The sequence below is a fragment of the Arvicola amphibius genome, chromosome 5 (genome assembly GCF_903992535.2).
Source record: "Arvicola amphibius chromosome 5, mArvAmp1.2, whole genome shotgun sequence".
Taxonomy (NCBI): Eukaryota; Metazoa; Chordata; class Mammalia; order Rodentia; family Cricetidae; genus Arvicola; species Arvicola amphibius.
The window spans coordinates 147,290,095-147,315,686 of record NC_052051.1 but is presented as its reverse complement, the minus strand read 5'-3'; the positions used below and the strand labels follow the sequence as shown (position 1 = coordinate 147,315,686).

Below are 25,592 nucleotides of genomic sequence, written 5' to 3'. Positions count from 1 at the left end.
GTACTGGGTTTGTGAGGTTGGGTGTGGAGGGAGGCCCTCAAAAGGAGGCCACAATAGGAGGCCTTAAATATTAACACTTTTGCAGTTTGGCTAAAGGCTGGTTCTAGTTTGATGGTTACATGTGGAATTGTAGCCAAAGTTCTTAATGAGTAGGCTTTGGGCCAAATCATGAGAATAGACACCGGCAGTGACCGGTCAGAGCGGGCAGTGACTTCAGGTTCTGTCACACTGCTTTCTCAACTTCATTGTCCCCACTGGAAACTTACTGAGACCCAGACCCTGGGGAACATAGATTCCCACAGAGGAACCAGCACTCCCTGCTCCAACCCTTAGCAGGGTGGTAGAAAGCCACCTGTTCTGATCTTCCTTGCAGTAAGACTGTGCTTCATCCTTGTCTGTAAACTTTTTAAAACACGGTATACTATTCCCCGTATAATTGAATGACTTTAGAATCATTTGTGTATCCATTGCTAGAATTTATTTTAGAACATTTCATTGTCCCCCAAAATAACTGTGCTCCCCCAGTTGCCACCTCCTCCCCCAACTACTCTAAGCAGCCACACATGTTTCTGTATCCCTAGAGTCGACCTTGCTGGATATTTCACTTAGCCATATAATACATGATCCTTCTTTGACCTTTTGGGTCTAACTTCTTGCATTTAGCAGAGTGCTATCAGATTTATTCAGTGGTAAAGCAAATATGAGAGCTTCGTTTGTCTTTATTATCTAATAATAATCTATATCAGAGCTGTCTCGTAACCTCCATTGATATAATACCAGCATAGGCGCTCATGTGCACGTTCTCCTATGGAGCGACATCATTGGGTCATGTGTTTCTGTCGGAGGAACTGTCATCTCAGACTCCATTGCAACATTGTAGCCCATAGACAAGGTGTGAGGCCTTGTTCTCTCCATGACCTCCAACTTCGTTTTTCCCTAGTCCTCCAGCAAGCGTGAGTAGGATTTCACTGTGGTTTTAACTTGAATCCATCCATGGTTAATGGTGCTGAGCCTCGTTGGTGTACATACAAGCCTTTTTACATGTCTCTGTGTATCTTGAGATCTTTCCCTGTTTTAATTGGGTTATATTATTAATATTTAGAACTTGGAGAGGCTTCATATATTCTAAATTCAAGTTCTGTGGCTTGTTGCTTCGCTTTCTTGATACCGTCCTTAGAAGTGTGAATGTTTTCAGGCTGGGTGTCTAGCTCGGTGGGAAAGCACTCTGGCCCTGGCATGCTCAGGTCCTGGATTTTACCCTCAGTATCACAAAAAAAGAAAACAGGTTTCCATTTCAGCAATATCCATCTTGGGTTTTTTTTGTTACTTTAGTTTATGGTGTCTTAACCAGAAAGCCATTGCCAGTCCTGTGTGCTTCCCGCTCCCAGACTATGTTTAGGGAGGATTGCCTGGTTTAAAAGTGTGGCTAAAGCCACGTCTTAAGCAGGGCTCCAGACAGCGACCCTCGGCTCCAAGCTCTGTAGAGAGCACTGTCTCTGTGACAGGTGTCCGATGCCTCCAGTGAGTCCTGCCAGAGACCCAGCAGGTCAGAACCCTAACAAGAGAGCATCCAAAAATAATGCTAGGGACTCTTGATCAACTCTTGTTTTATAGATACATGGCTGTCACAACCAGGTAAAAACTCTGAACTCAGCTATGTACCCAGAGAGACTTCTAGAAAAGGAAATGAGGGGAGGGGAGGGAACGGGAGGAGAAGAGAAAAAGAGGAGAAGAGAAGGCGTTAAAGAGAGATGCCAACGTCGTGGCCATCTTGCATAGCTCCTAACACTCCAAAATGTAACTTGCCTGAGGTAATGGCAGAGTCAGCTTTGTGGAGCGCGGCAAGGAACAGCAAAATAAAAAGTCTCTTTAGGAATTGTTGGACTTTCTCTTTTAACTTCAAATTGGTTTCTAGTCTGAACCTTCATAGTCCAAGCTGCCAAATGCAATTTAAGGTTCCCTGTTCCTACCTGTGGGCTTGCGCCATAATAAACTAAAATTCAGAAAGTCCGGCAAATGAAGGAAGCCGTTCAGTCATAGCAAATTAAATTCTGTTCCTGGGGTGTTATGTACCAAGGCCGGAAATTGAATGAGGACATTTGAAAGATATTTCGAGCAACGGGGTTTGAGACAAAGTCTTTCTTTCTTAACCCTCGTGTGGCCAGAACTTTGCCCCACTCCCTGAACGGCTACCAAAGCTTTGCCCACCATCTGTTCTTTGTGGAATTATACTTTTGAACAATAGCTGTTCTCAGATGTGGCTCTAGCTTAAACAGATTAGATCTACATGGTTTGTACTTAATCACATTGCCAAATGTGGAGCACCTGTTCTTGTTACAGACCCACAGCTGATTTTGCCAACAGGCCACTAGTGCCCTCTACGCCCCTGTACTGCAAGGACTGTGAGGTATCCCTCCATCCAGCTTGGGCCCTCTTGATTCACCTGCTCTGGGAAGTGAGACTTCCCTGAAGTCCCACTGTGCATGTATAGGGTCCTCAGGAACCTTGGATATCTGGAAGAGGCGGGAGCAAGGTTCACTGGAGATTGCAGATTCTGGGCTGTGGGGCCATGCAGCAAGGCCTGATGAGGTCATGTCTACATGTGCCCAGATGCATACAAATGGAGACAAATTTCCCTGAAACATGCAGTCTCCAGATGGGACATATCTCCCAACACCCCACCTTAGTGCCTGCATCCATACCTTGCTCTCTCCCCCCTCTCTCATTTCCACCCCCCCCCCCACACACCTACTCCCAAAACCTACTCTAGACTTCAAGAAAGGGGAGGGGGCTAGTGTCAGCCATTTACATTTGGAGATACTTGCCACGCACCTCGCCCCCGTGTCTGCGTTCGGTGCGCTTGACCCCTTACCAAGCTTCGGGAAAGGGGCTGGAGGTTAAAATACACACACAGACAGACAACGACACGGGTCATCCTTGAATTCCCCAAGAATGCCTCCTATATTGTGTTTAGGGGCAGATTATATAGAGATAGCCACGCCCCAGCCAAACCCACCAGAAACCACTCTCCTGCCATCAGGAACTCCTGAAGGTCTCGTGCTCAGAGCTGCTGTAGGCACTCAGATCAGGAGATTACAAGAAATTCAGGATCTGGGGTCTCACTGCTCCCAATAGATACTTACAATGTAACTTTTACTTTTGCTATGAAAGGGAAGGTTGCAGCCCACGAAAGATCCCTTGGGTATTTACCAGTAGGCTGGGGGGGCTGTATTTTTCAAGAAACCTTTTTGTCCTTGCCATGTGAATGCTGGAGCTGCCAGGGTAACTGGGCTGGTGCATGACATTGGATGGGGAATGTCTGTGCCCAGAATCTAAATTCAGACTATATCCATAGATGGTCTCATTGCCTAAATAAAACTAACCTACAAGCAAATTAACCGCTTGAAAAGTAAAGACGCGGGCCGGAGAGATGGCTCAGAGGTTAAGAGCTCTGCCTGGTCTTCCAGAGGTCCCCAGTTCAATTCCCAGCAACCACATGGTGGCTTACAACCATCTGTAATGGGGTCTGGTGCCCTCTTCTGGTCTGGTGGCATACACACAGACAGAACACACACACACATATATATATATATATGTGTGTGTGTGTATTAAATCTTTAAAAGGGGGGCAGAGGCTTTCTCCCAAGCACTAGGAATAAGGCCCAGCTATATTCTTTACCTGTAGCTGCTGGCTGCATAGTAAATGACAAAAATCCATAGTCCCCTTTACATGGTCTCCATATTGCTCACTGGAATATGGCCTGGCCGTAAAAATGAATAAGTGACAACCCTCCTTAACAGCTGTGTATATTACGGTTGGGCTTCCAAACTCTTTGACCGTGCTGTTGGTTAACCATGAAATGGTGATCGCCATTCTCCTTCGGAACCATCAGTGCCAGGAGTCAGGATCAGAGTGTAGGAGCCTCTCCTGTAACCCTCCTCTCAGTCCCACCCCCTCCCCCAAATGACCAGCACAGCTCCATGCCTTTGGCTCCCTGGCTCTGGCTTCATTTGAGGATCCACATCCTTGCAGATGCATTGCATCTAGTGGATGAGCAAGATGCAGAGTGAACTCTGCCTGTTCTGGTGGGGGGAGAGGGGGGCGCAGCATGTGATTCTCATTGTTCCTCTGAAAGTAACGTCAGGGTTTAGGCCCTTGATAAAGGAATCTAGAGGGACCAAGAAGGAAGGGGGGTAACCAGGGAGAATATGTTCTGGTGTCTAAATCTCTCCAACCTTTTGGTGTGACAGCTTCTCTGAAGTCGCCCCCACCCCTTAGTCTCTTCTGAGGAAACCCTCCAAGGTAACTGGACCTCTAGATAATTTGTCTCCACATGTAATCCCCTGGAACCTATGGCTGACTTCAAAGAAAGTTCTAGAATACATCTCCATATTCCTTCCTAGCTTAGAAATTCTCACAAGAGCTTCCCTATCCTCTCTGTCCATTTCTCTCCTCTCTTTTCCTCACCATGGAGTTCGTGAAAGCTAACCTTGTGGCCACACACCCACACAGTTACCTTCCACACTGGGAGGAATTCCTGCAGCCAGGCATTTGCTGGAGCCTAAGGCAAGGCAGAGCTAGGACTCCATTTAGCTGGGTTAGCGGGATGTGTTTACACAGATTTGTTACCCCTCTCTCTACACTTACTGCCAACACTTAATTGGTTAAGTTCCTCCTCAAATACTCTGTGATACACTGAATCAACTCACTGAGGTCATTAAACAAAGGCACAAGGCCAACCAGGTGACTCAGAGCATGAGACTACAAGTGTTCCAGTAGTCCCCAAAATGCCCCCAAATCTTACAATTCATAGGAAAAGGATATTTCATATTTTCCCCATATTTGATAGTCATCCTGCATTTGTCTAAGATCCTACCAGTAGCTAGACTTGAACATGAGGTGTCTTCGATCACAACCACACTGGAGTCTCATCCACACTGAAGGAAGAGACCATATTATCTTCTCAATTATCTTCCGAGCGCTGCTTTAAATTCTGTGGGAAATTATATTACAAAATTCCCATAGAAAAGATAATTAAAAATTATGCAGCACACACTTGTTACCTGCCGTTTGCCAAGCGGCTAATTAGTGGAAATGTGATGTTTGCAGTATCTGCCAACTTTTTTGTAATTTGTTGCCATTACTTCTTTGATTCAAAATAAACATTCATTTTCATACCTAATTTTATATTCACAATTTGGTATTTTTAAAAGATTCCCAAACCTGGTCCCACCTGGCCCTTTCTCTCTCTTCAGTGACTGCTCCATCTACCCTCTCCTCACCAGCATTGACAGTAAACTAATGTGCTCTCGGCCCAGACTGGGAGTGTAAGCTCTCTGAAGGCATGCCTCTGCCTCAGCACACCAGACAGTCCTTTATCATTGGGAACAGTAAGTCACAGCAGACCAAGGGGGAGCGCAATGGTAATTCCCCAAACAGGTGGCCTTGGGCAGCCTCCTGGCTTTGGGGCATTTTATAGTCAGCTTGCCCAGCCCCAAAGCTTCCCTAGGAAGACAGTGGCGCTGCCAAAAGCATGCACTTTCTGGCCAATAAAATTCTAACATGTACTCTGTTTACTGAAGTAAAAAGACCCTTCTTATGACCGAGGTCAGACAAGGTTAACAAGTCAGATTTGAGCTTGGGTGCTGACAGAAGTCACATTGGAGAGGACCCAGAGGTAGCGCTGGGCCTTTCCTTGGCGGTGTCTCCGTCCCAGCGTGCCTTCACTTCCTCCTGAGTGGCTCGCTTAGTCACCTGGCTTTCCGCCATCTCACCCAGCCTCCCTTAACAACCGTGTCATCCCCGTTTCCCTTCTGGAACCTCTGTGGGGTATGTGTAATGTCAGCCCCCAGCCTCTTCTGTGTTCTCCATCCAAGCGCACACAAGCAGGTAGCTGGGTCCGTGCGTACAAGAGTTCTCGGGGATAAGTCAGGGAGCAGTGGGAGTCTTTGTTCACTTGGAAGCGGAGGCATTCGTGAGACCATAATCAGCATTTCCCACAGTCTGTCCTGAAAACGTTATAAACCTGTTGATTGTTGACCACCAGTGCCAAGGGTGTTTGGTCGAATGCCTTTATCTCCTCTGGTGCTGTTGAGTGTCTCCTACGGTTTGATATCAAATGCCCTCCGTAAGTTCATGTGTTGCAGTTTGCCTGATTTGTGGCGCTGGGTTCTAGAGTTAACTGGGGCTAAGGAGGTCACTGATAAAGGGTCCCTGGCCTCTTCCTGGTCCTACTTCCGGACTGTCATGAAGGGAGTAGCCTTTGCCACCCCTATGACGGCCACCTCCCTTCAGACTGAGAGCAAAAGATCTAAGCAAACTTGAACTGGAGCCTCTGAAATTGTGCCCCCAAATAAAAATGTCTGCCTTTCAGTAACAAAAGTAAAAAATCTTTAGGATGTGAACTCATGTAAAGAAATGCTTTGTTGACAAAGCAGTAACCTGTAGGCGAGATTCCTGTACCAGGAGAGTCGGATAGCCAGGTCCAGGCTGAGCAGGCTCCTTCTGCCATGCTTAGTGAGCAGCTGCCTTTTCGGGATCCTCCCTGCCACAGAGACTCCCGTGCAAGCCCGTGATATAGGGACTGTCACCATTGTTACAGCAGGAGACACAGCCCAGAAGTGCCACAAACAGCCTGAGGGTTCCTTTACTCTTTTTAAGAGACCTCCATGGAGGTGAAGCTGGACCCTTGACCTCGTTGGAGAAAGGGGTTTCAAGATGAGCCCGCATGAAGCAGACTTGGGATTTATAATATAGATCATTTTTAATATAGATTTTAAGCATAGGGGTTAATAGAGAGGTGCTGGGGGGAAGACACCCCTGGGTGCAGGCTTCTCAGATCAAGTCTAAGTGTCCAAGTGGTGACCATATACAAGATTTTGTGAGCTTTGAGGACTTGGTTGCTTAATGGTTTCTAAGAGTCAGTCTCTCTCTCTCTCTCTCTCTCTCTCTCTCTCTCTCCTCTCTCTCTCTCTCTCTCTCTCCCCCTCCCTCTTTTCAATGGTTGGAAATACAGGGTGGTCTCTAAAGTGCTGTGGGTGTGACTGTGATCTTATGAGATTAAATCAAAAGTCACTAGGACTGCACAAGGGCACGCCCTGTGCTGTACACACGGCTTCTGGTGAGGAGCAGAAGTGTCAGGTTTGGTTTGCAGCTGGAAAGGGAGGAAGGCCTTAAGCACACACGTTGGTAATGGTGTTGAACTTTGTATTCTCTGCTGGTGGGACTTCACCCGCATTCTAGGGAGGAGAGGTTCCTGTCCGTTCCTTTCTGTTCCCATGTTCACATCATTTTCCTCAGCTTGCTGGCCTGCTTCAGCCAGCTCTAACAACTTCAGGCTGCTCTCTGGGCCTCATGGCTGCCCCCACCTCACCCTCACCCCCTCAGTCTCTGTATAATTAAGCCCCCAGGAGCGCTAAGATTCGCCCTACCCTCCAGACCTAAGTCCCACCTGATGCCAAGTTTCGGGAACAAGGCAAAGATATCTCCCACACACCCGGAGCACTGACACCATCAGTTACCTTGGTAATGGGTACCCCCCCCCCCCAAATCGCCAGAGTCTTCTGAGAAGGGCAAGGTCTGGAAAATTCCCATTTTTTCTGAGTTCATGGCTGAGCTGCAGTGACTTCCCTAGGGAAGGGCTGGGGAAGTGGACAATGATACAACATGGCACACTGCAGTATGGTAGGCAAGCTAGGGAGCAGCCATAGAGGAGCAGACAAGGGGACTGTGTTGTTGGTCTTTCTGGTTAGACTTTCTTTGGACAGCCAGCTCCCAAATAATGCCACATAGACCTGTTATTATGAGTTATGACTTTTAACTTTGGCTTGTTGCCACCTAGCTTTTATAACTTTAAGTAACTTGCTTCTACTAATCTATGTTCTGCCATGTGGCTCTCTACCTCTCCTCCGTTCCATATATACTACTCCCCCCCCCCCATGTCTTGTTGGCATCTCTTTTGCACCTAGATTCATCCCCGAGTTCCTCTCTCTTTCCAGAAGTCCCAGCTAACCTCTCCTGCCTAGCTATTGGCTGTTCACCTTTCTATTAAACCAATCACAGTGACACATCTTTAGTATAAACAAATGTCCCGAAACAAAGCTGGGTTTGGGGAGGCATGTTTATGATGATTAGGGTATGCATGTGTGTGTGCAAGCATGCATACATGTAGGTTAACACTGAGTGTCTTCTATCTCACTCCACCTTAATTTTTGAGATAGGGACTCTAAATCTGGGGCTTACGGATTGGCTACACTAGCAGGCCAGTGAGCTCCAGGAATCCTTCTGTTTCTGTCCTAACCTCCAGCACTATGGTTACAATGAGAGACTTGTGATGTTGCTACTGTGACCTCAGCTGCCTCCTCTGCAGAGCCAAGGGCAGCAGTGACGGAGGGACAAAAGAGCAGGGAGAGCTGAGAGCGGTGGCCAGCACATGGTCAGTGCCCGCCAGCGTGTCCTCGTTATTGCTCTAACTGCTCAAAAGTGCTTTGGGAATGATAGTTTCTGTCTATCTGAGTTGGGGATGATGGTGTTTGGTAAAATTCAGAGTCTGGCAGCAGGGCTGACTAAAGACAGGTCCACAGCCTAGAGGACTCCACTGGCTCATTCTAGTGCCACAGTCTAGTGCCAGGGGTATCTACAGCACTCCACAGTGCTGAGATCGCAAGGCCCTCACTTGAATAGAAGCACTGCCTGTGTCCTGTGGGTTTTGGCTTCTGAACAGCTCCCTTTTAACTCATGATCGATTCCTGGCCTTAACTTTGGTTTGGGACTATCAGTAAGCAAGAATTTCAAACAGGCAATCTGGGGCATAGCCATCATTCCTTTAGCTTAACGTCTGTGCTTCACTCAAAGGCTAAGTGAGCAACCACCCTGTAAGATGGCGTACTGGGGAAGCCGAGCTAAAACAGCTAAAATCTACCCCCAGGGCTCACTACCTGCTTCCCCTGCTGTGGAACTGACAGCTGAGGGATCCGGCTGCTATAAATTGCACTTATGTAGCCTAAACAAGCCTCAAACTCATCATCCTCCTGCCTCAGCCTCTTGAGTGCTGGGGATCCTCAGGAAATGAGCTGTCAACTGCTGCTGTCAAATCCTTTATGTGCCGAGCAAATGCTCAATCAGCGTAATTTCCCTCCCCTGCCAGGTGTTCCCAGAGCGTAATTACTGCCTGTAATTACTGAGGGGCCTGAGCAGAAGACTGGCAGGTGGGAGAGGGCAGAGCAAGCCTGCTGCCTCCTTTGGGTTAGGAGAAGACGGCAGAAAGGTGAGACTTCTCAGAGGTCAGGGTCTCTGACATTCTCCCAGGTGACCACGTGAGTCCCATAACAACCCGATTTGTACTCGGATGCACCCTTGTGCTAGCTGCTGCCCCGGACCACTCGCCCTATGTCCTTCCCGTGTTTGGTTTTGGTTTTCCTTCCCATACTTCTCTCCATGAACATGTTATACATGTGACCTCTCAGCTGCCTTTCCTACTAAAATGCACACTCCTATTACACGGACTCTGTTTTGTTCCCTGCTGGCATCATGTCTCCACTCTGCAAATTATTGCTGAGTGTAACCTTGGCCACACCATTCAGCTCCCTAGACTCCCTTGGGCCACTTTGATAATGAAATGCACCAATAAGAAAGCAACTCTGGGCACCGTGCCTGGCACACCCGAAGTTCTCAATCCTCGCTACCATTTGATGAATTATTTTCTAGATTGTGGTCTCCCCAGGATCAGCTGTGTGGAAAAACTGTGTCGCTGTTCAGGGACTTGGTTCATCCTGAGCGGAGATGGAAATAGCAAACGGTGCTAATTAGGGGCTGTGAAATTGCTGCTTACCTTCCCAAAGCCAGTGAACTCAAGATCTCTTAGAGACCCTGCTTCTCAAATATGACTGCACGCTCAAGTCCACAGGGGACGCTTTACAATTATTGATGCCTGGATCTCACCCCAGAGATTCTGATGTCATTGATGTGGCAGGCGGCCTGGAGAGCAGGACTTAATTCCCCAGGTACATTTAACCTGCAGCAGGCTTGAGAGTCCCTGCTCCACAGATTTCTGCTTGAAAGTTAGTGAGACAAACATTTATGGCCTGGCAGTTCCTGGATCTTCCTAAAGAGAGACTTTTACTGGAAGCCTGGCTCATTAAAAACTCATCGATGTGGTCCAGCAGGCGCCCTCTCCTAAGAGGCTGCTATTGAAGCAGGCTCAGCTGGAGAGTGTGTAAGTACAATATCGAGTCACAGGCCAGCCTGGACTACATGGCAAGACCCTCCCTTGAGAAAGGAAGAGGAAGAGCAGGGGAGCTGTTGACTAATGCAGAGTCAAAGGATGAGGGCAGAGAGAACCTGGGAGACTCCAGCAGCACAAGCAAGTGGGGAAACTTAGACTAGAAAAGCCGCTCTACCCCACCTCTGCCTGTGTTTCTCAACATCCCAGCCACTTACCCCACAGGCAATGGCCAATCAACTAGATGGTGGTTGCTTATTCTAAAATATCTGAACAAACATTTTGTCCTGTCTTTAAACTGAAGTAGATAGAATTCAGAGTTCTGGATTTGGACATTATGAAGAGAAGGCCCAAAGTAGTTATCTGTGTCGGTAAACTCTAATTAGAAGACAAGCATGTTTCAGAGTAAAGTGCTTTCTAGAAAGCAACCCAATGCCACGTTCCACGCTGTCATGTATTTAAGAGCAAGGGGAAGTGTGTTATGCTAAATCAATCTAACCAGTTCTGTCTGGGTCTACTTAATAAGAGCACCCTAGAGGTGTCAAGCTCACAGGAAAGGTGCTCACCAGGGTTGGAGGAAAAGTGCGTGGGGAACTGTCATTTAATGGGGACAGAGTTTCAGACGGGAGGAACCCTGGAGCTGAACTATGGTGGCTTTGACGACTTTGCTGACATGTAATGCTGCTAAGCTGCATACCTAAAAATGGTTGAGAGGGGGAATCCTGTGGTGTGCATATAACCTCCCCCAATTAGACATCCTCTTTTAAAATGTTATTCTATCACCCGGGTGTATGACACGTATATGTAATCCCAGCAATTGAGAGGTTAAAAGAAGTCACAAGACCTTGTCTCCAAAAAAATGGAGGGGGGTGGAGAGATGGGTTGGTGGCTAAGAGCAGGTGAGAAAAATCCTGGTTCTCAAATATGACTGCACATTGGAATCCCCCGGGGACTCGTAACAATGATTGACGTCTCAGTCTCACCCTGGAGAGGCCCACGTCATTGATGTGGAAGGTGGCCTGAAGAGCAAGGGTTTTTTTTTTGTTGTTGTTTAAACTCTCCGTGTGCTTCTAACCTATAGCAGGTTTGAGAGCCACAAACAAGAGGACCTGATTTGATTCCAGCACCCTGGAAAGAAGCCTGGTGTGTCCACAAGTATGACTGTAACCCCAGAGCTGCTTTTGGAGGTGGGTGGGAGGACTTCTAAGCTCTAGCAAGGCTCCAGGGTCCTGGACCTGACTGGTACAGTGAGGGATTGAAGAAATGACAGACATGAATACAGGGAGATGGCTGAGGTCGGGTGGCCTAGGCTGTCTGATAGAGAAGCTGCTGCACCCGGAAGCACAACACATTAACAGAGTGGAACAGAGAAGTGGGGTTATTGCACACGCCGACCTAGGAGGTGGGGTTAGTGCATACATAAACAAGGGGGTGGGGTTTCTGCTATACAGCTGGATCAAGGATACAGGTTTAGCTAACCACAGTGGGAGCAATCTCTGTACATGGGCAGCCTTCAAGCCATACACATCTGCGGGGGCAAGGGACTATGGTAGACACATTTTCTACATACGCTGTCAACATTCACATGAATCAGAAGACTCCGTGACCCCTCTGAGCCTCACCCCAAAGTATGGTGGCGGGCTTTGCCATTTCCCACAGACCGAGGCTAGGGCCCTTGCCGTGCACCCATGCCCACTCAGCCCCACACGTTCACTCAGGACCTCCTCCACTCCCCGTGGGAGCAGAGAGGAGGGTCTCAGGGGCCAGCTGGCTACTAACCTGCTCCAGGTTCCGTAAGAGATCCTGTCTCAAGAGACAAAGAATGCTAGCAACGGACACTCTGCATCCAGTCCAGCTCTGATCTGTAATGGCTGCCACATGAGAAGCCACCACGGGGCATTCCCACCAGTGCAGACCAACCCGCTCTAGCCGCGATGCTTCCCTTGTCAAGACTGTAGCCCCTGCTGCTTCCCCCATCTCTCTCCTCAAACGGTTCTGTTTCTATGCTATACATATGTGTGTTTGTACTATGTGTAGTCTAGCTTCCATGTTTGAAAACGTGCAGTATTTTATTCCCTGCTTTTAGATCTCGTTCTCCTCCTTCACCGTCTCCCTGTGCTTCCATGTCATATAGATGTAGATATTTAAATCTGCATTCCACATAGTAGGGAAGTGGTATTTGTCTTTCTGTGACTCCTTTATTCCATTTTACATGATGATCCCTAGAGTCCATCCATTTTGCCGAAAATGACATTTTATTCGCGCGCGCGCGCGCGTGTGTGTGTGTGTGTGTGTGTGTGTGTGTGTGTGTGTGTGTGTGTGTGTGTGTGTACACGAGATACAGAGAGCACGCACCAGCGGAAACCAGAGAACAATGTTCTTCCGCAAGCACCACCCACTCTGTTTTCTGTTTTGCTTTTGAGACAGGGTCTCTCACTGGCCTGGAGGTCACCGTGCAGCCTGGGTTGTCTGGCCTAAGAGCCCTGAGGACCCACCTGTCTCCAGCCTCCCCAGTGCTGGGGATACAGCTGTGTGGCTCCACAGTTTGCATGTCGGTTCTGGGAATTAAACTTGTGTCCTCGTGTTATGTCCTCATGCTCACGTGTCAAGCACTTCACTATCTGATCCGTCTCTCCAGCCCTAATTTTATTTTTCTTTATGGCTGAGGCTATCACATTGTCTTTATTAGTTTGCCGGCTGGTTCCATCTAGGCTGGCGTCCTGGCTATCGTGAGTAGTGCAGCAAGTAAACCCGATGCGAGTATCTCTCTAGCATGCTGGCTCGGATCTGTGCGGATAATTATTCCTGCCCAGGAATGTGCGTGTGCTGTTAGTTCAAAAGGGTTCTATAACATGCTTCAGATGTCTGCTAGCACAGATACGAATCGCACCTTCAGAAGGAGGCTGTGGACAAGGAGGCCATAGATTTCTGCCTAAGCAGGGCGACTGGGGGAGCTTGCTGCTCGTCTAAGTGATCTTTCGGTGAGGACCCACAGCAAAGACTTAACCTCTGAAATGGGTTCGTCTGCTGCTGCTGCTGCATTGAGGAAGTCCCCCTACCCTGTAAGCAAAGCTAGTCATCCATTCCTCGTCAGGCCAGGGTTAGAGATCAACGAGTGCGCTCAGCCTAAATGACACTTCTGCTTCACTTCTTGCAGTGCCAAAGGGCACTTCAAAAGAAGGAACAGAGAATGTAAGAACCCAAGGGAGAGGAGGGGTGCCGTGAAATGTCTTCTGCATATGGCCTGACCGTGGCACACGTGAACTCACTGCAGCCGGGGTTACCTCCACAAGGAGATCTGTACAAGATAGGGGCTATCAACATCCTTTCACAAATATGGGGGCGGGGCTCATGCTTTTGGTTAAGGTGCTGAGAAAAGGGAGATACTTTTTTCAGTGGTGTGGCCTTTAGTAAATTGTCTATGCACCAATAAATAACACTTGCTCATGCAAGCATCTCTGATTAAACTCAGGGGGCCATTAAAAAGACATGAAAAAGTAGGAAGGAGACTTGGAAGAAGAGGAAGAGCAGGTGAGAGAGGGAAATAGGGAGTAAAATGAACAAAATACTATAAAATTGTCTCCAGGGCATTTCCTGTGTATAGATACCAACCAGGTAGGACCTGGGTAGAAGAGTGACATCCCAAGGCTGGGAGACGACCCCGTAGATAAACTGCTTGCTGGACGTGTATGAAGACCTGAGACTGGATGCTCAGCGCTCATGTCAAGAAGCCAGGTATAGCAGCATGCATCTCTAAGTCAGTCCAGTGTGTTAAGGGCAGACAGGCAGATTGCAGGGTCTCATGGCCAAACTGCCTAGCACACTTGGCGAGTTTTGGGTTCACTGAGAAACCTCTCACAAAACAAAATGAAAATAGAGAGAGGAAGACACCTGACATCAAGTGCTGCCTACACACACACACACACACACACCACACACACAGAGGCTGGAGGAGGATTCTATAGAACACTGACTTGAGGCTGGACACAGCATATGTCCCATATCCATAGTAACCATGGTGATGTCATCCTTTTCATATTAATATTTCATCATTCTCACCACGTGATACTCTATATATCTCCCCTGGGAAATAACCCATGTTGGGTTCCCAGAATGCATTCTGGAAACTTCTGAGGAAGAGAAGCCATTAGAACCCCTTACATCCTGGCCTGGGAATTGTGGCCACATTAAACATCCACTCAGGAGGAGAAACAACCCTTCCTGCCAACAAGCACATGCATGCATATGCACACATAGTGGAGGTGACTGAGGTTTTATTCATGGAGAAGGGAGTCCTACTCACTCTTACCTGTAAAGGATTAGTGGCCACCTAGTCATTAAAGGGTTTGGTAGGCTAGAGCAGGGGAGACATGGAGGGGCGGGACAGGCAGGCAGACCTGGTACCCACCTGCCCAGTGTAGCTTGCTGGGGTAGTGACAGCCCCTGCTGCTAGAGTAATATGGATCTAAACTATTCTGAGTCCCTACACAGGCAGCAGGGAGGGCTGCCCCCTTGCTTCCCGTGGGAGCTTTAATTATACCTTCTGTCTAGATCAACCCGGGCCACAATTACACTCTGTGCAGGCAGGGCAGCTGCTGCTAGATCACTTCCCAAACACTTTGAAGCCGTTCAAAGCAAAACCTTCTATGGATTCTATACAAAAAGGCAGCAAAATAGCCTGTTGGGAACAGCTGCAGAAGGACAGACTGTATCCAGCTATCATCTCTGCTCCCCCAAAGGAAGGGAGAGCAGCGGGTGAGACCATCTGAAGCATCGCCAGCCCTGCCCTCTGTACACCGCGAGGGGGTCAGGGAGAACTGCATGAGTGTGGGAGCTGCTAATCTTCTCAGAGCAGCGGTGCTTCAGTCTTATGGCGATCCCTGCCTGTGACGCCTGCCTACAGACAGTGCCCACTTGTGCACTATGCATGAGCTGCCTCTCAGCGCACATCTCCTGCACCAACTCTGAACCCTGATGACAGGCTTCCTACTGATGGAGCCACAGGCAGCACAGAGAGGCCAGTGGAGGGCCTCCCTCTCACCGATTTATGAGCCCTCCCTGCTGACAAATCAAGTCCCATGCCTAGGTAGTTGTAGGTTTTCTTTTCCTAGAAAATTCTGAATGTCACTCCAACCTACTCAACCATCACTCCCCTTCTTTTGGATTCAAAGCATCAGTATGGTGTCATGAACCACCGCACCCCAGGCTTCCTCCAATCACTTCACTAGGGTTTGTCCAGGCAGGATTCCCTGGCCCCAGTGTTCAACCCCTAAACCCAGGACTGAAGCCCCTGTTTGTTCCAGGCCTTCTCTTGTTACAGAGCTTAGGATACACACTGACTTCCCAAGTTCTCTATGGCCACTAGCTTCTCAATACACCCCCTATTTATCTTTTTTTGTAAAGACCATGGAGGGCCAAGCATCCATAAGGAAATAACTGTAGTGAAGTTATCACTAATCCAGTGGGTTGTTGGTTTTCCTTGAAAAGAACTGTCTCAGCTTGCATCACAATCTAGTTCAAAATTGTGACCTATGAGCAATCTTGCCGTGTAAGTGAGCAGATGTTTCAGAAGGAAGTTCTATGTCCTCAGTTTTCTCCAGCCCTAGGCTCTACAGTAAGGTGGATTACTTCCAGAACATTTGATCCGAGCCTGCCTATCGACTTCTCGGTGACAACTCTCAAGCCACCTCTGACAGTCCCACCCTCTGGCTAGGAAACAAAACCAAGCCATTCTTGCTCTGTAACCGAGCCACACAGAAGTGAAGAGCTCCTAACGCTTTGGCTTGTCCCTATGGTTTATAGAATTACATCCCTCTTGCCAGTTCTTCAGAGTCTTTAGTAATGCTGCCAAGGAGATACACACAGAGACTGGGCAAGGTAGGAGCATTTGTGGAACAAACCAGAGCTGTTCCCCATGGGGGTCGCCTGATGGTCTTGGGGATGGGTGAGGTGACAGACAGAGCAGCTCTGGAGATGACGCTGTCTCAGGTGTTTTATCCAGGTAGGACCACATGTCTGAGAACATCCAGCCAACAGATGTGAGGAGTGAGAAGCAGCTTCTGCCACTGCAAGTCAGGCATGGAGGTCAGGGATGGGCATATTTTAGCCATCTAAAGGGCATCCTGAGGACAGAAGGGGAAATGAAGTCCCACTCATTTCCCCTTCCTATCTACCCCCAAGAGATCACCTCTGTGACTCTAAGACGTGATTAGGGAGCCAGCGAGTAACTAGTTCTCCAAGGACCACCAGCTAGATGTCTATCCTAGTCAGGGTTTCCATTGCTGTGATAAAACGCCATGACCAAAAGTAATGTGGGGAGGAAAGGGTTTATTTGGTTTACACCTTCCACATCACAGTTCACATCAGGGAAAGAAGTCAGGGCCAGAACTCAAACAACAGGAACCTGGAGGCAGGAGCTGATGCAGAGGCCATGGAGGGATAACTGCTTACTGACTTGCTTCCGTGGCTTGCTCAGCCTGCTTTCTTATAGAACCCAGGACCTCCAGCCCAGGGATGGCACCGCCCACCATGCCCTCTCACATCAATCACTAATTAAAATTCTCTACAGGCTTACCTGCAGCCCAACCTTATGGAGGCGTTTTCTCAATTGGGGTTCCTCTTTCCTGATTCTAGCCTGTCAGGCTGACATTAAACTAGCCAGTACAATGTCCTCAAAGTCAGCCAGGCAGGGGTGGTGCATGCCTTTAATCCCAGCACTCGGGAGGCAGAGGCAGGCAAATCTGTGAGTTCAAGGCCAGCCTGGTCTACAAGAGCTAGTTCCAGGACAGGCTCTAGAAACTACAGGGAAACCCTGTCTCGAAAACAAAACAAAACAATGTCCTTAAAGTCAGTTGAACCTGGATGCTGTCTAGCTGGAGATAGCATCAGATCCTACGGGAGAGCCCAGTGCCACCAAAGTCCCCACTTTAGACAGCAGTACCAAGTCCCTGTCTCTGGAAGTTGTGAGCCAGCAGCTAGGCTTCCTAGCTCTCCCTGGTTCAGCTCATTTGGTGCAGTCATTCACAGAACGCAAGGACACGTCCACAGGTTGAAGCTCAAAGAACACAGATGAGGGGCTGCAATAAGGTGAAATATGGTGCAGGAGGTATGGCACATCCAGGCTTTCTCTGGACACACTACCTTCAAGGAAAGCCTGCCCCGTCTGTCTTCATGGAGACTTCACTGACCAAGCCTGACTGAAATGTATGCACCTGTGTAGAAAGGTGACTGGACCAAAAAAATTAAAATAGGTCAGACAACTCTGAGTGAGCAGGGCACCCGGGTTCTTCCTGAACTCTCTCTACAGCCTGCTTATTTCTGGTTTGTAGAACAAGAACCCCCGAGAGATGTCTTTATTGGACAAGGATAGATCCGAGAATGTCCTTATGGCCAACTCCAAGACAGAAAGATGCAGGAAAATTAGAGCTGCCATTAGCTGCCCTGGGTGTGAAGAATTCTAGTTGCCAGGGCCTGACTTGGGGAGGAAGTAGGAGCCAGGAGCAAACCCCAAAATCTGCACATGACAATATCACAAGCATCTCCCCTCAGCCCTCCCTTTATCCTTCCAGTCTTGGGCCTGCTCTTCAGTCTTTGTTCAGCCAGTGAAGAGGCATCAGATTCATGCATCAAAAGCTCCTGGGTACCTGGGCTTCCTCATTTTTTTCATCTACTTTAACTTTATCTGTGATACTCTTTATATCTGAGCAAAGAAAAATTTGGATGCCAAACTGGGAGCCACAGCAACTAGCAAGACCAATCCCAGAATTTCCTATGGTCCCCTTAGTCCTAATGTTTACCTACAAATGAGTCTGTGCTTTTCATTCAGTGATGAACCATTCTGGGAAATCCACACAGACAAGGTAGCTTCACTGTTCAGCCCAGTTTCTGAATTACATAGAAGACCAGTTCTATGTTGCCTAAATGTATTTTCCTGTCTGCTTCAAATATTATCACCATGTGCAACTAGGACCGATCCCAGACCACAAATCATAAACAGTGACCCAAATCATCCAAAATATCTAATCCTCAAGACCAGTGGATCTCAACATGTGGGTCATGACACCCTTGGGCAAACCTGTATCTCCAAAAATATTTACATTGCAATTCATAACAGTAGCACAATGATGGTTAGGAAGTGGCAATGAAAATAATCTTATGGTTGGGGGTCACCACAACATGAGGGACTGTATTAAAGGGCCACAGCATTAGGAAGGTTGAGAATCATTGCTTAAGCTCTGTAGAATCCCCAGGATCTCCTGGTCCTACAGAAGCCCTGGCTGCCCTGTGACTCAGGGCAGTTTTGGTGGGTGTTATCATTTGCCTGTATCTTTCCTGTTCTCATCAGGGTCCTGCCTGGTGCCTGTTGGGGCAATGTTAATTCCCATCATCAGTACCAATTTCACTGGCTCAATTTCAAATCTATGGCTACTTCTCAGATTCCGCTACCAGATAAATATAATTCCAGTGTTTTATAATAATGATTGATAGCAGCAATGAACTTGAGCATGGCTCCTCTTGACTTTTCTCTGCACCAGTGTGAGCAGCCTTGGTTATATCAGAGGGTGTGGAAAGCCATTCCTTCCAAAATAATGATGCCCTGGATCCCTCCCCTCCCACAATGAAGAATCCTCTCTCAAGAGAAAAGGAACAAGGACAGGAGGGATTCTGGAAGGAGCTCTAATCCTCTCTGGGAGGAAAACCAAGAGGGAGGGAGGGATGGCAGATTTCTGGCTGATAATATAGAGGACTTTATCTTTTTAGGGTTATCTGTCAGAAGGGTTGGTGACAAAGTGGTACCGTTCTCCACGACTGCTCCTGTCCCCCAACAACTACACAAAAGCCATCGATATGTGGGCAGCTGGCTGCATCCTAGCTGAGATGCTCACGGGGAAAATGCTCTTCGCTGGTAAGTTGCTAACCAAGGCCCCATGCTTCCTTCCCAGTGTTTTTCAAAAGGTGTACAAAACACTGAGCGCCCCCCCCATGCTAATCTTTTGCTGAAATAACTGGTTTTTATACGTCTTTAGACATAGTATTACGATTTCATACAAAAATATTATAAAAGCTTAAATTAGCCTTATGAGCACAGGACTTTTGCAACTAGCCATTTTGCGGTGGTCTGATACCACCACCTCAGTGGAGTACATAAAGAAACTGGGTATAGAATCTCTGCACACCCAGACTATAGGCCTGACTGCTCTTAATCCAGGAGAACCCATTTTACCCTCATCCTGTCATGCTGGTTAGCAGCAACTGTCCGCTGCTCCTTCTAACTTGGACCTGGGTTGACAGCTTCTACCTCCCTCTCTGGACCAGGTCTCAAGACCTGCTTCTCGGGTTGTTTCCTCGATCTTGGATCCCTCCAACCTCCCCCAGTTCCCACCTGTTGGCACAAAATGATGCTCTTGCTGGCTCTCGGGATTTTAAACCAGCCCTGGTCCCTCTGGCTACAGTCTTGGAGAACCAAGGCTATGCTCAGGCAGACAGTGACAGCCAGAGCTTCGTTACCAGGGAGGTAGGAAAGCCAACAGCCAGAAAGAGTGTCTCTAACCCCAAGGACATGTCAGAAGAGAAGGGAGAGAGGTCACAGTGGCAGCACCCTGCTCCCAGTTTTCAGTGGCTCCTTAATAAACTCAGAACGTCAATGTCCCTCCCTCAAGTACTATCTGTCACCAAAGATCACCAGGGATGATGACAGCATCAGTTTCCCACGTGGATTTATGTCCTTGGCTTCTCTGAGAAATTCATGTTTCCCAGCTCTAGGAAGCAGTAAAAGTCAGGGCTAATACATTTGCCTGAGCTGGCACCCCCTGGTGTACCAACAGGATGGGTTTCTTTACCAGACATTGTGAGTATCAGAAGTCAATCCTACTTCTCCATGGTATTGATGGAAGAGTTGATGGGCCTCCAGGGCTGCCTGACTCCCAGGTTCCTGCCCTTTCTCCACTGCATAGATCATGAGACCCCCAACTCGCTGCCTCGGATAGGGCACAGCTGCTCCCTAGCAGGGGCTCACAAATGAGAAAAAGGACTCCCAGCTCAGGGCTGTGTGTTACTGGTCTCTGTCACAGAGGAGAGTAGGTTAGAGAGTACCAGCATCTGTCTTTGACTTGATCATTGCTGACCTTTTGGTCCCCTAGAAAATTATCTAAAGTGCTCATCCAGAGAGGATAGCCCACAAGAGCCTTCTAGAGTCCCTCAGCTGACTCTCTTTTTGAGCTCACGACAGGGAGAGACCAAAGGCCTCTCTTTAAGGGAATTCCCAAAGCTGTGGGCCCTTGAATATTCATAGTGCTGGATGAACTACTAAGGTATGATATTCCCCAAGTCATCAGCTGTGGAAGACTTGGACTCTGCAGAAGCCAGTGGACAAAGGAGGGCTCCCTGTGCCAAGTGAGTAGCCGGGGAGGCCTTTCCAGGAGGGATGGGTATGACTGAGGGTCCAGCCTGGCAGAGAGGAGTCAGAAGAGCCTTGAGGCTGAGAGGAGGGAGTGGAGGGCCAAACAACCTTACAGCAGGGAGAATTTACACATTCAGCGTGATGCCTGGCATAGAGCAGGCTCCTGTCCTAGTTAGCATCCTATTGCTGTGAAGAGACACCATGACCAAGGCAACTTAACAAAAGAAAACAAATAATTGGGGCTTTCGTACAGTGTCAGAGGGTGAATCCGTGATCATCATTCTGATCTGCAGGCAGCAGGTAAAGACACTAGACCTGGTGTGGGCTTTTGAACCTCAAAGCCCACCCCCTAGTGACACACCTCCAACAAGGCCACACCTCCTAGTCATTTCCAAAACAGTTCCACTCTCTGGTGACTAAGTATTCAAACTTGAGAGGATGGACTACAGAGGCCATTCCCATTCAAGCCACCACAGCACTCAATGTATAACTGTTGAGTGAATGAGCAAATGGGTGAGCCGCTGCCTGTCTCTATCCTGCCCGACCACGTCTCCTTCTGACCTGGCAGAAGCCACCTTCCGCCCTGTGCCCACACAGGGAGTGTGCTCAGAGGGCCTTCTGGAGCCAACAGTTATTCCCTGAGACTTTCCTGTATGGGCTCCTCCTAGCCTTATCATTGTTCCTTCCTCAGCCTAGGAGAGAGTGTGCAAAGCTGTAAGCCTGGCTGCTCCCCATCTCCTCAGCATCAGCTGACTCAGAACACATGAGATGCCACATGCTAGCCGAAGAGACGAGCCTCAGACAGAAGTAGATACAAGCCTGGACCCGTTACTTCCCTGATGACTGAATGACAGAACACTTGGCAGAAACACCTCAAGGAAGCAGCGGTCTGCGTTGACTTAGTGTCACGACAGGGAAGGCTTGGTGGCTGAGGTGGCCTAGTCACTGGCAGTGGGAGCTTACTGCACAGCTGTTTCAAGTCTCAGGGGCGGACAAGAAGCAGAGAGCTCAGGTCAGAAGCAGGGCTCTAAACCACAAGGTCTTCCCCTAGTGGCCTGTGTCAGCCAAATAAGCCCTAGATCACAAAAGCCCACAACTTCCCAAAACAGCACTGCCCGCTGGGGTCTAAGCATTTAAATACATGAGCCCTGGAGGGATGTGTCATGTTCAACCATAAGAAATCCCTGCTTTTTATATTTAACAGAGCCAGCCACCAAAGACAGCAAGCATTCTGCAATGGCCACACGGCTAATTTAGTGGTAGAGTGCATATTCAAACCCAAGTCCCTTGGCTCTGAGCCAAGTGCTGCCTGCTGCCCCATGGTGTTCCCTCTCTAGCCAATTGGAGCTGCTCTGGAGTGTCCACATACACCGCTGTCCAGGGAAGCAACTTACCCGTGTGGCGTTTGCCTCCCCAGGGGCTCATGAGCTGGAGCAAATGCAGCTCATCCTAGAGACCATCCCTGTGGTCCGGGAGGAAGACAAGGAAGAGCTACTCAAGGTGATGCCATCCTTCGTCAATAGCACCTGGGAGGTGAAGAGGCCACTGCGCAAGCTGCTCCCTGATGTCAACAGTGAAGGTCGGTACCCAAGCCTGCACCGGGGCACCACGCCAAGAGGCTGAGCTCTGGCTTCACCTTTTGAGGCAGGGGCAATGGCGTGTGGGCCCTCATCCAAAGAGCAGAACATGAGATTCAGACACCAAGCATCCCTGGCAACTGATGTTTTCCTAGCTACAAGCTCAACAAGTTTCCCATTTTAGAACACTTAGGTGTTTAGGTTTGGGGATTACGGGTTCACAACCAGTAAGGAATATATAAATATTAAAAACAAAATATCTGAAATTCAAAGGAAGAATAAGGTGACAAGACTTTGGATAAAGAACACAGTCAACCTGTGCTTTCTGGCCACATAGCAGCTTCCATGCTCCTCTCGTGTCTGCTTCCCTTACCGTTTTCTCTCCCCTGGAGGCTCAATAGAGTACAGAGAATGTGTGCATTCTCAGCTTCAGGGCTACACGGATGCTCAGTTCCCAGTGACTGTGTCATCGTCTTGAACCAGGATCAAGGGACGATGGTACACACACACAGATGAGCAAGGGCCACCAACAGGGCACACCCCTGAAGAACGTACCCCAGGAACCCACTTCCTCCAATCAGACCTGGCTTGCTCTCCTAATAGTCTATAGTTATGAGTGCACTTATGGATGGATCCACGGGTAGTAAGGTCAGAGCCTTCCTGATCCAAACACTTTCCCAAAGGCCTCCCTCTGACTATCGCTGCTCTGGGGACCAAGCCTTCAACACCCATCTTTGGGGGACAGTTCCAATCCAAACCACAGTGGGGTGGTTGTAGCGGTTAACAGAAACAGTTACATGAGTTTGTAACATGAGCTCAGCAAAGCCTATGGTGCACCTCCCTTTAGTTCAGCTGCAAAAACCAACTACTCTCTGCAAACACAAAGTCGAAAAGTACTAGGGCCTGCCACCATGCTAACTCCTCAGCTTGACAGGAGCAGTACATGACCTTTATGCCTGGCTTTGCTCCCTACAGCCATTGACTTTCTGGAGAAGATCCTAACCTTTAACCCCATGGACCGCTTGACAGCGGAGATGGGGTTGCAGCACCCCTACATGAGCCCTTATTCGTGCCCCGAGGATGAGCCCACCTCGCAACACCCCTTCCGCATTGAAGACGAGATCGATGACATCGTGTTGATGGCTGCCAGCCAGAGCCAGCTCTCCAACTGGGACAGGTGCGTGTCCCGGGCTGGTGTCCAGAGCTATGCCCCAGTCTCCTCTCACATCCTTTTGCCTCTGTGACCTCTGTTTCCCAGATTGTATATTGCATTGGGCACTTTCCCCAAGCTTAGCTCCCTGCCTACCTCCTGTCCTCAGACAGTCCCAGTGAGTAGCCAGCTAGGTGCTGCCCATATGAGTCAGGGACTTCCACTCTGCAGACCAAAGCCCCCAGCTTCCCTTGATACCCTAATACCACTGAACATACGACTCAGTGCACACTGGGCAGGTGTTGGTGTGTCTACTGTAGTGTTTCCTGAACAGGCTGGAGTTTTTCTCCTAGAGTATGCGAGGCAGCCACTCTGCCCCTGACCTCCATTGTCAGGCAGGATTTTGCCCTTGGAAAGGCCACATACAACCGTGCAAAGCAAGAAAAGAGTGCAGAATTCGCTGTCACAAAGCATTTCTCATTTTGCCTGTCATTCACCCCTCCTGCAAGTGCCCTTGGAGGCAGTGCCACAGTTCTTGCCCGTGAGAAAGCCACAGCTTAAAGAGGTTAAGGCACTAGCGTCCTGTTACCCAGCAAACCCATGCAGGGCCATCTCCAAACTGTATCAGTGCCCCAAACTACTAAGAGCTTTGTTGCTAAGCTTCACTTGGCTTACGGACCCTTGACAGGTGTATTAGAGCAGATTTTTTTTTTTTTTTTTTTTTTTTTTGGTTTTTCGAGACAGGGTTTCTCTGTAGCTTTGGAGCCTGTCCTGGAACTAGCTCTTGTAGACCAGGCTGGTCTCGAACTCACAGAGATCCGCCTGCCTCTGCCTCCCGAGTGCTGGGATTAAAGACGTGCGCCACCACCGCCCGGCTTTAGAGCAGATTTTTAAACTGTTCTTGCGGGAGTAGTACGAGTGCGTAGTTCCTTTCCTGTCCTGGACTTCTCCGATCGGGCACTGGGACTCCACCCTCTGATGTCTGGAGGCTGCATGAGTGCTGCTCAGTTTAAGAAAGGCAGAGGAGAGGGTGCTTGCTTAGCTGTATCAGTTCCAAGGGGACTAACCGGGAGCCTCGCTGCCATGGGAATGTGACAGCTTGTTACATAAGTGACAGGCAATTTCTCTTTTTTAGTCATTTGACAGATGATAGGTTTCAAATTGAGGGGGCGCCAAGAGGGGGCAGGGCACTGTTATTTGGGGCAGGTTTGCCAGCTTCTTCTTGTCAGCAGATAGCAATTTATAGACTCCTCTGCCAGCCTCATGCTGGGGTTGCTCTAGACTGTGTTCTTAGACTCGTGCCCTCCCCCCACATACACACACTGTCCATGCCACAGAATTCAGGGCACACAATGTTGGATTGGCACCAGGGAAGACTATAGCAGGGTCACTAAGGTCACTGCTTGTCAATTCAGGGTAATATCAACCCGGACACTCTTGCTCCCAAGCCTTCCCTGTCACACCTGCACAAGGAACCAGGATGATCAAGTCCATGACACAGCTATGGTGGCCTTCACCTTTGTGGTGTGCTAATTGTTCCTCTTTAAGGACAACACTAAGTCCTCTATTGCTGCAACGGCAATAGAGAATGTACGGCTAGCGCTTGAGGTGTACCGTTAAAATGCTGGCGATCCCAGCTCGTCTTCCCAAAGGGCCCTGCAATCTCAAGGCCATTCAGGGAGAGGGAAGTACTGAGTTGAGAGCCATGCCTTCATTAATGGTATCCCTGGGAGGTGGGCAACTCAAGCCTTTCCCCTGCCTCTCCAGCTACAGCCAGAGTACCCCATAGTCTCTGGGCTGCAGCTGCCTGGCCTTGGCTGGCCTAATTGTGCTGTGTGAGCACCAGGCCTCCCTCTGGCTCAGGGAGCAGCTGTCCAGGATCTGCCACCTTGTCTGTGTTCCCTTCCGGAGCACCTGTCATAAGACAAGTTTCCAGCTAGAGCTGACAGCCAGCCGCCTGCCCGCCCATCTGCCCTTCATTTGCTCTTGGCTATCTGATTGCACCCTCCTTGGCTGCTGGGCAGCCATAGGGCGGCAGAATTCCAAGGCTCTTTGGCCTTCCCTGATGGTGTCTGATCTTTCTGCAGGTGCCATCTGTTCTGCTTGGACACAAGGTGCTACAGGGCACCTGTCCAGATCCATCATGGCAGAGGTTATCAGCCCTGGCTACATCTTAGAATCCCTGGGGGAGTCTCACAAATATGCCCAAGCAGAACCATCTAGACCTACTGAACCAGAACCTCAGTA

At 48.9% G+C, this 25,592-nt stretch overlaps 1 protein-coding gene across 4 annotated transcripts in view; it reads left to right on the top strand.

Annotated features, from left to right (window-relative positions):
- Positions 1-25,592, top strand: part of Mapk4 (mitogen-activated protein kinase 4) — a 125,659-nt gene that overhangs the window by 96,105 nt on the left and 3,962 nt on the right. For all 4 annotated transcript variants that reach the window (XM_038332029.1, XM_038332026.1, XM_038332027.1 and 1 more), the window contains exons 3-5: positions 18,980-19,124; positions 22,036-22,197; positions 23,171-23,372. In XM_038332029.1, the coding sequence (XP_038187957.1) occupies positions 18,980-19,124; positions 22,036-22,197; positions 23,171-23,372 (509 nt within the window). The remainder of the gene's footprint in view (positions 1-18,979; positions 19,125-22,035; positions 22,198-23,170; positions 23,373-25,592) is intronic.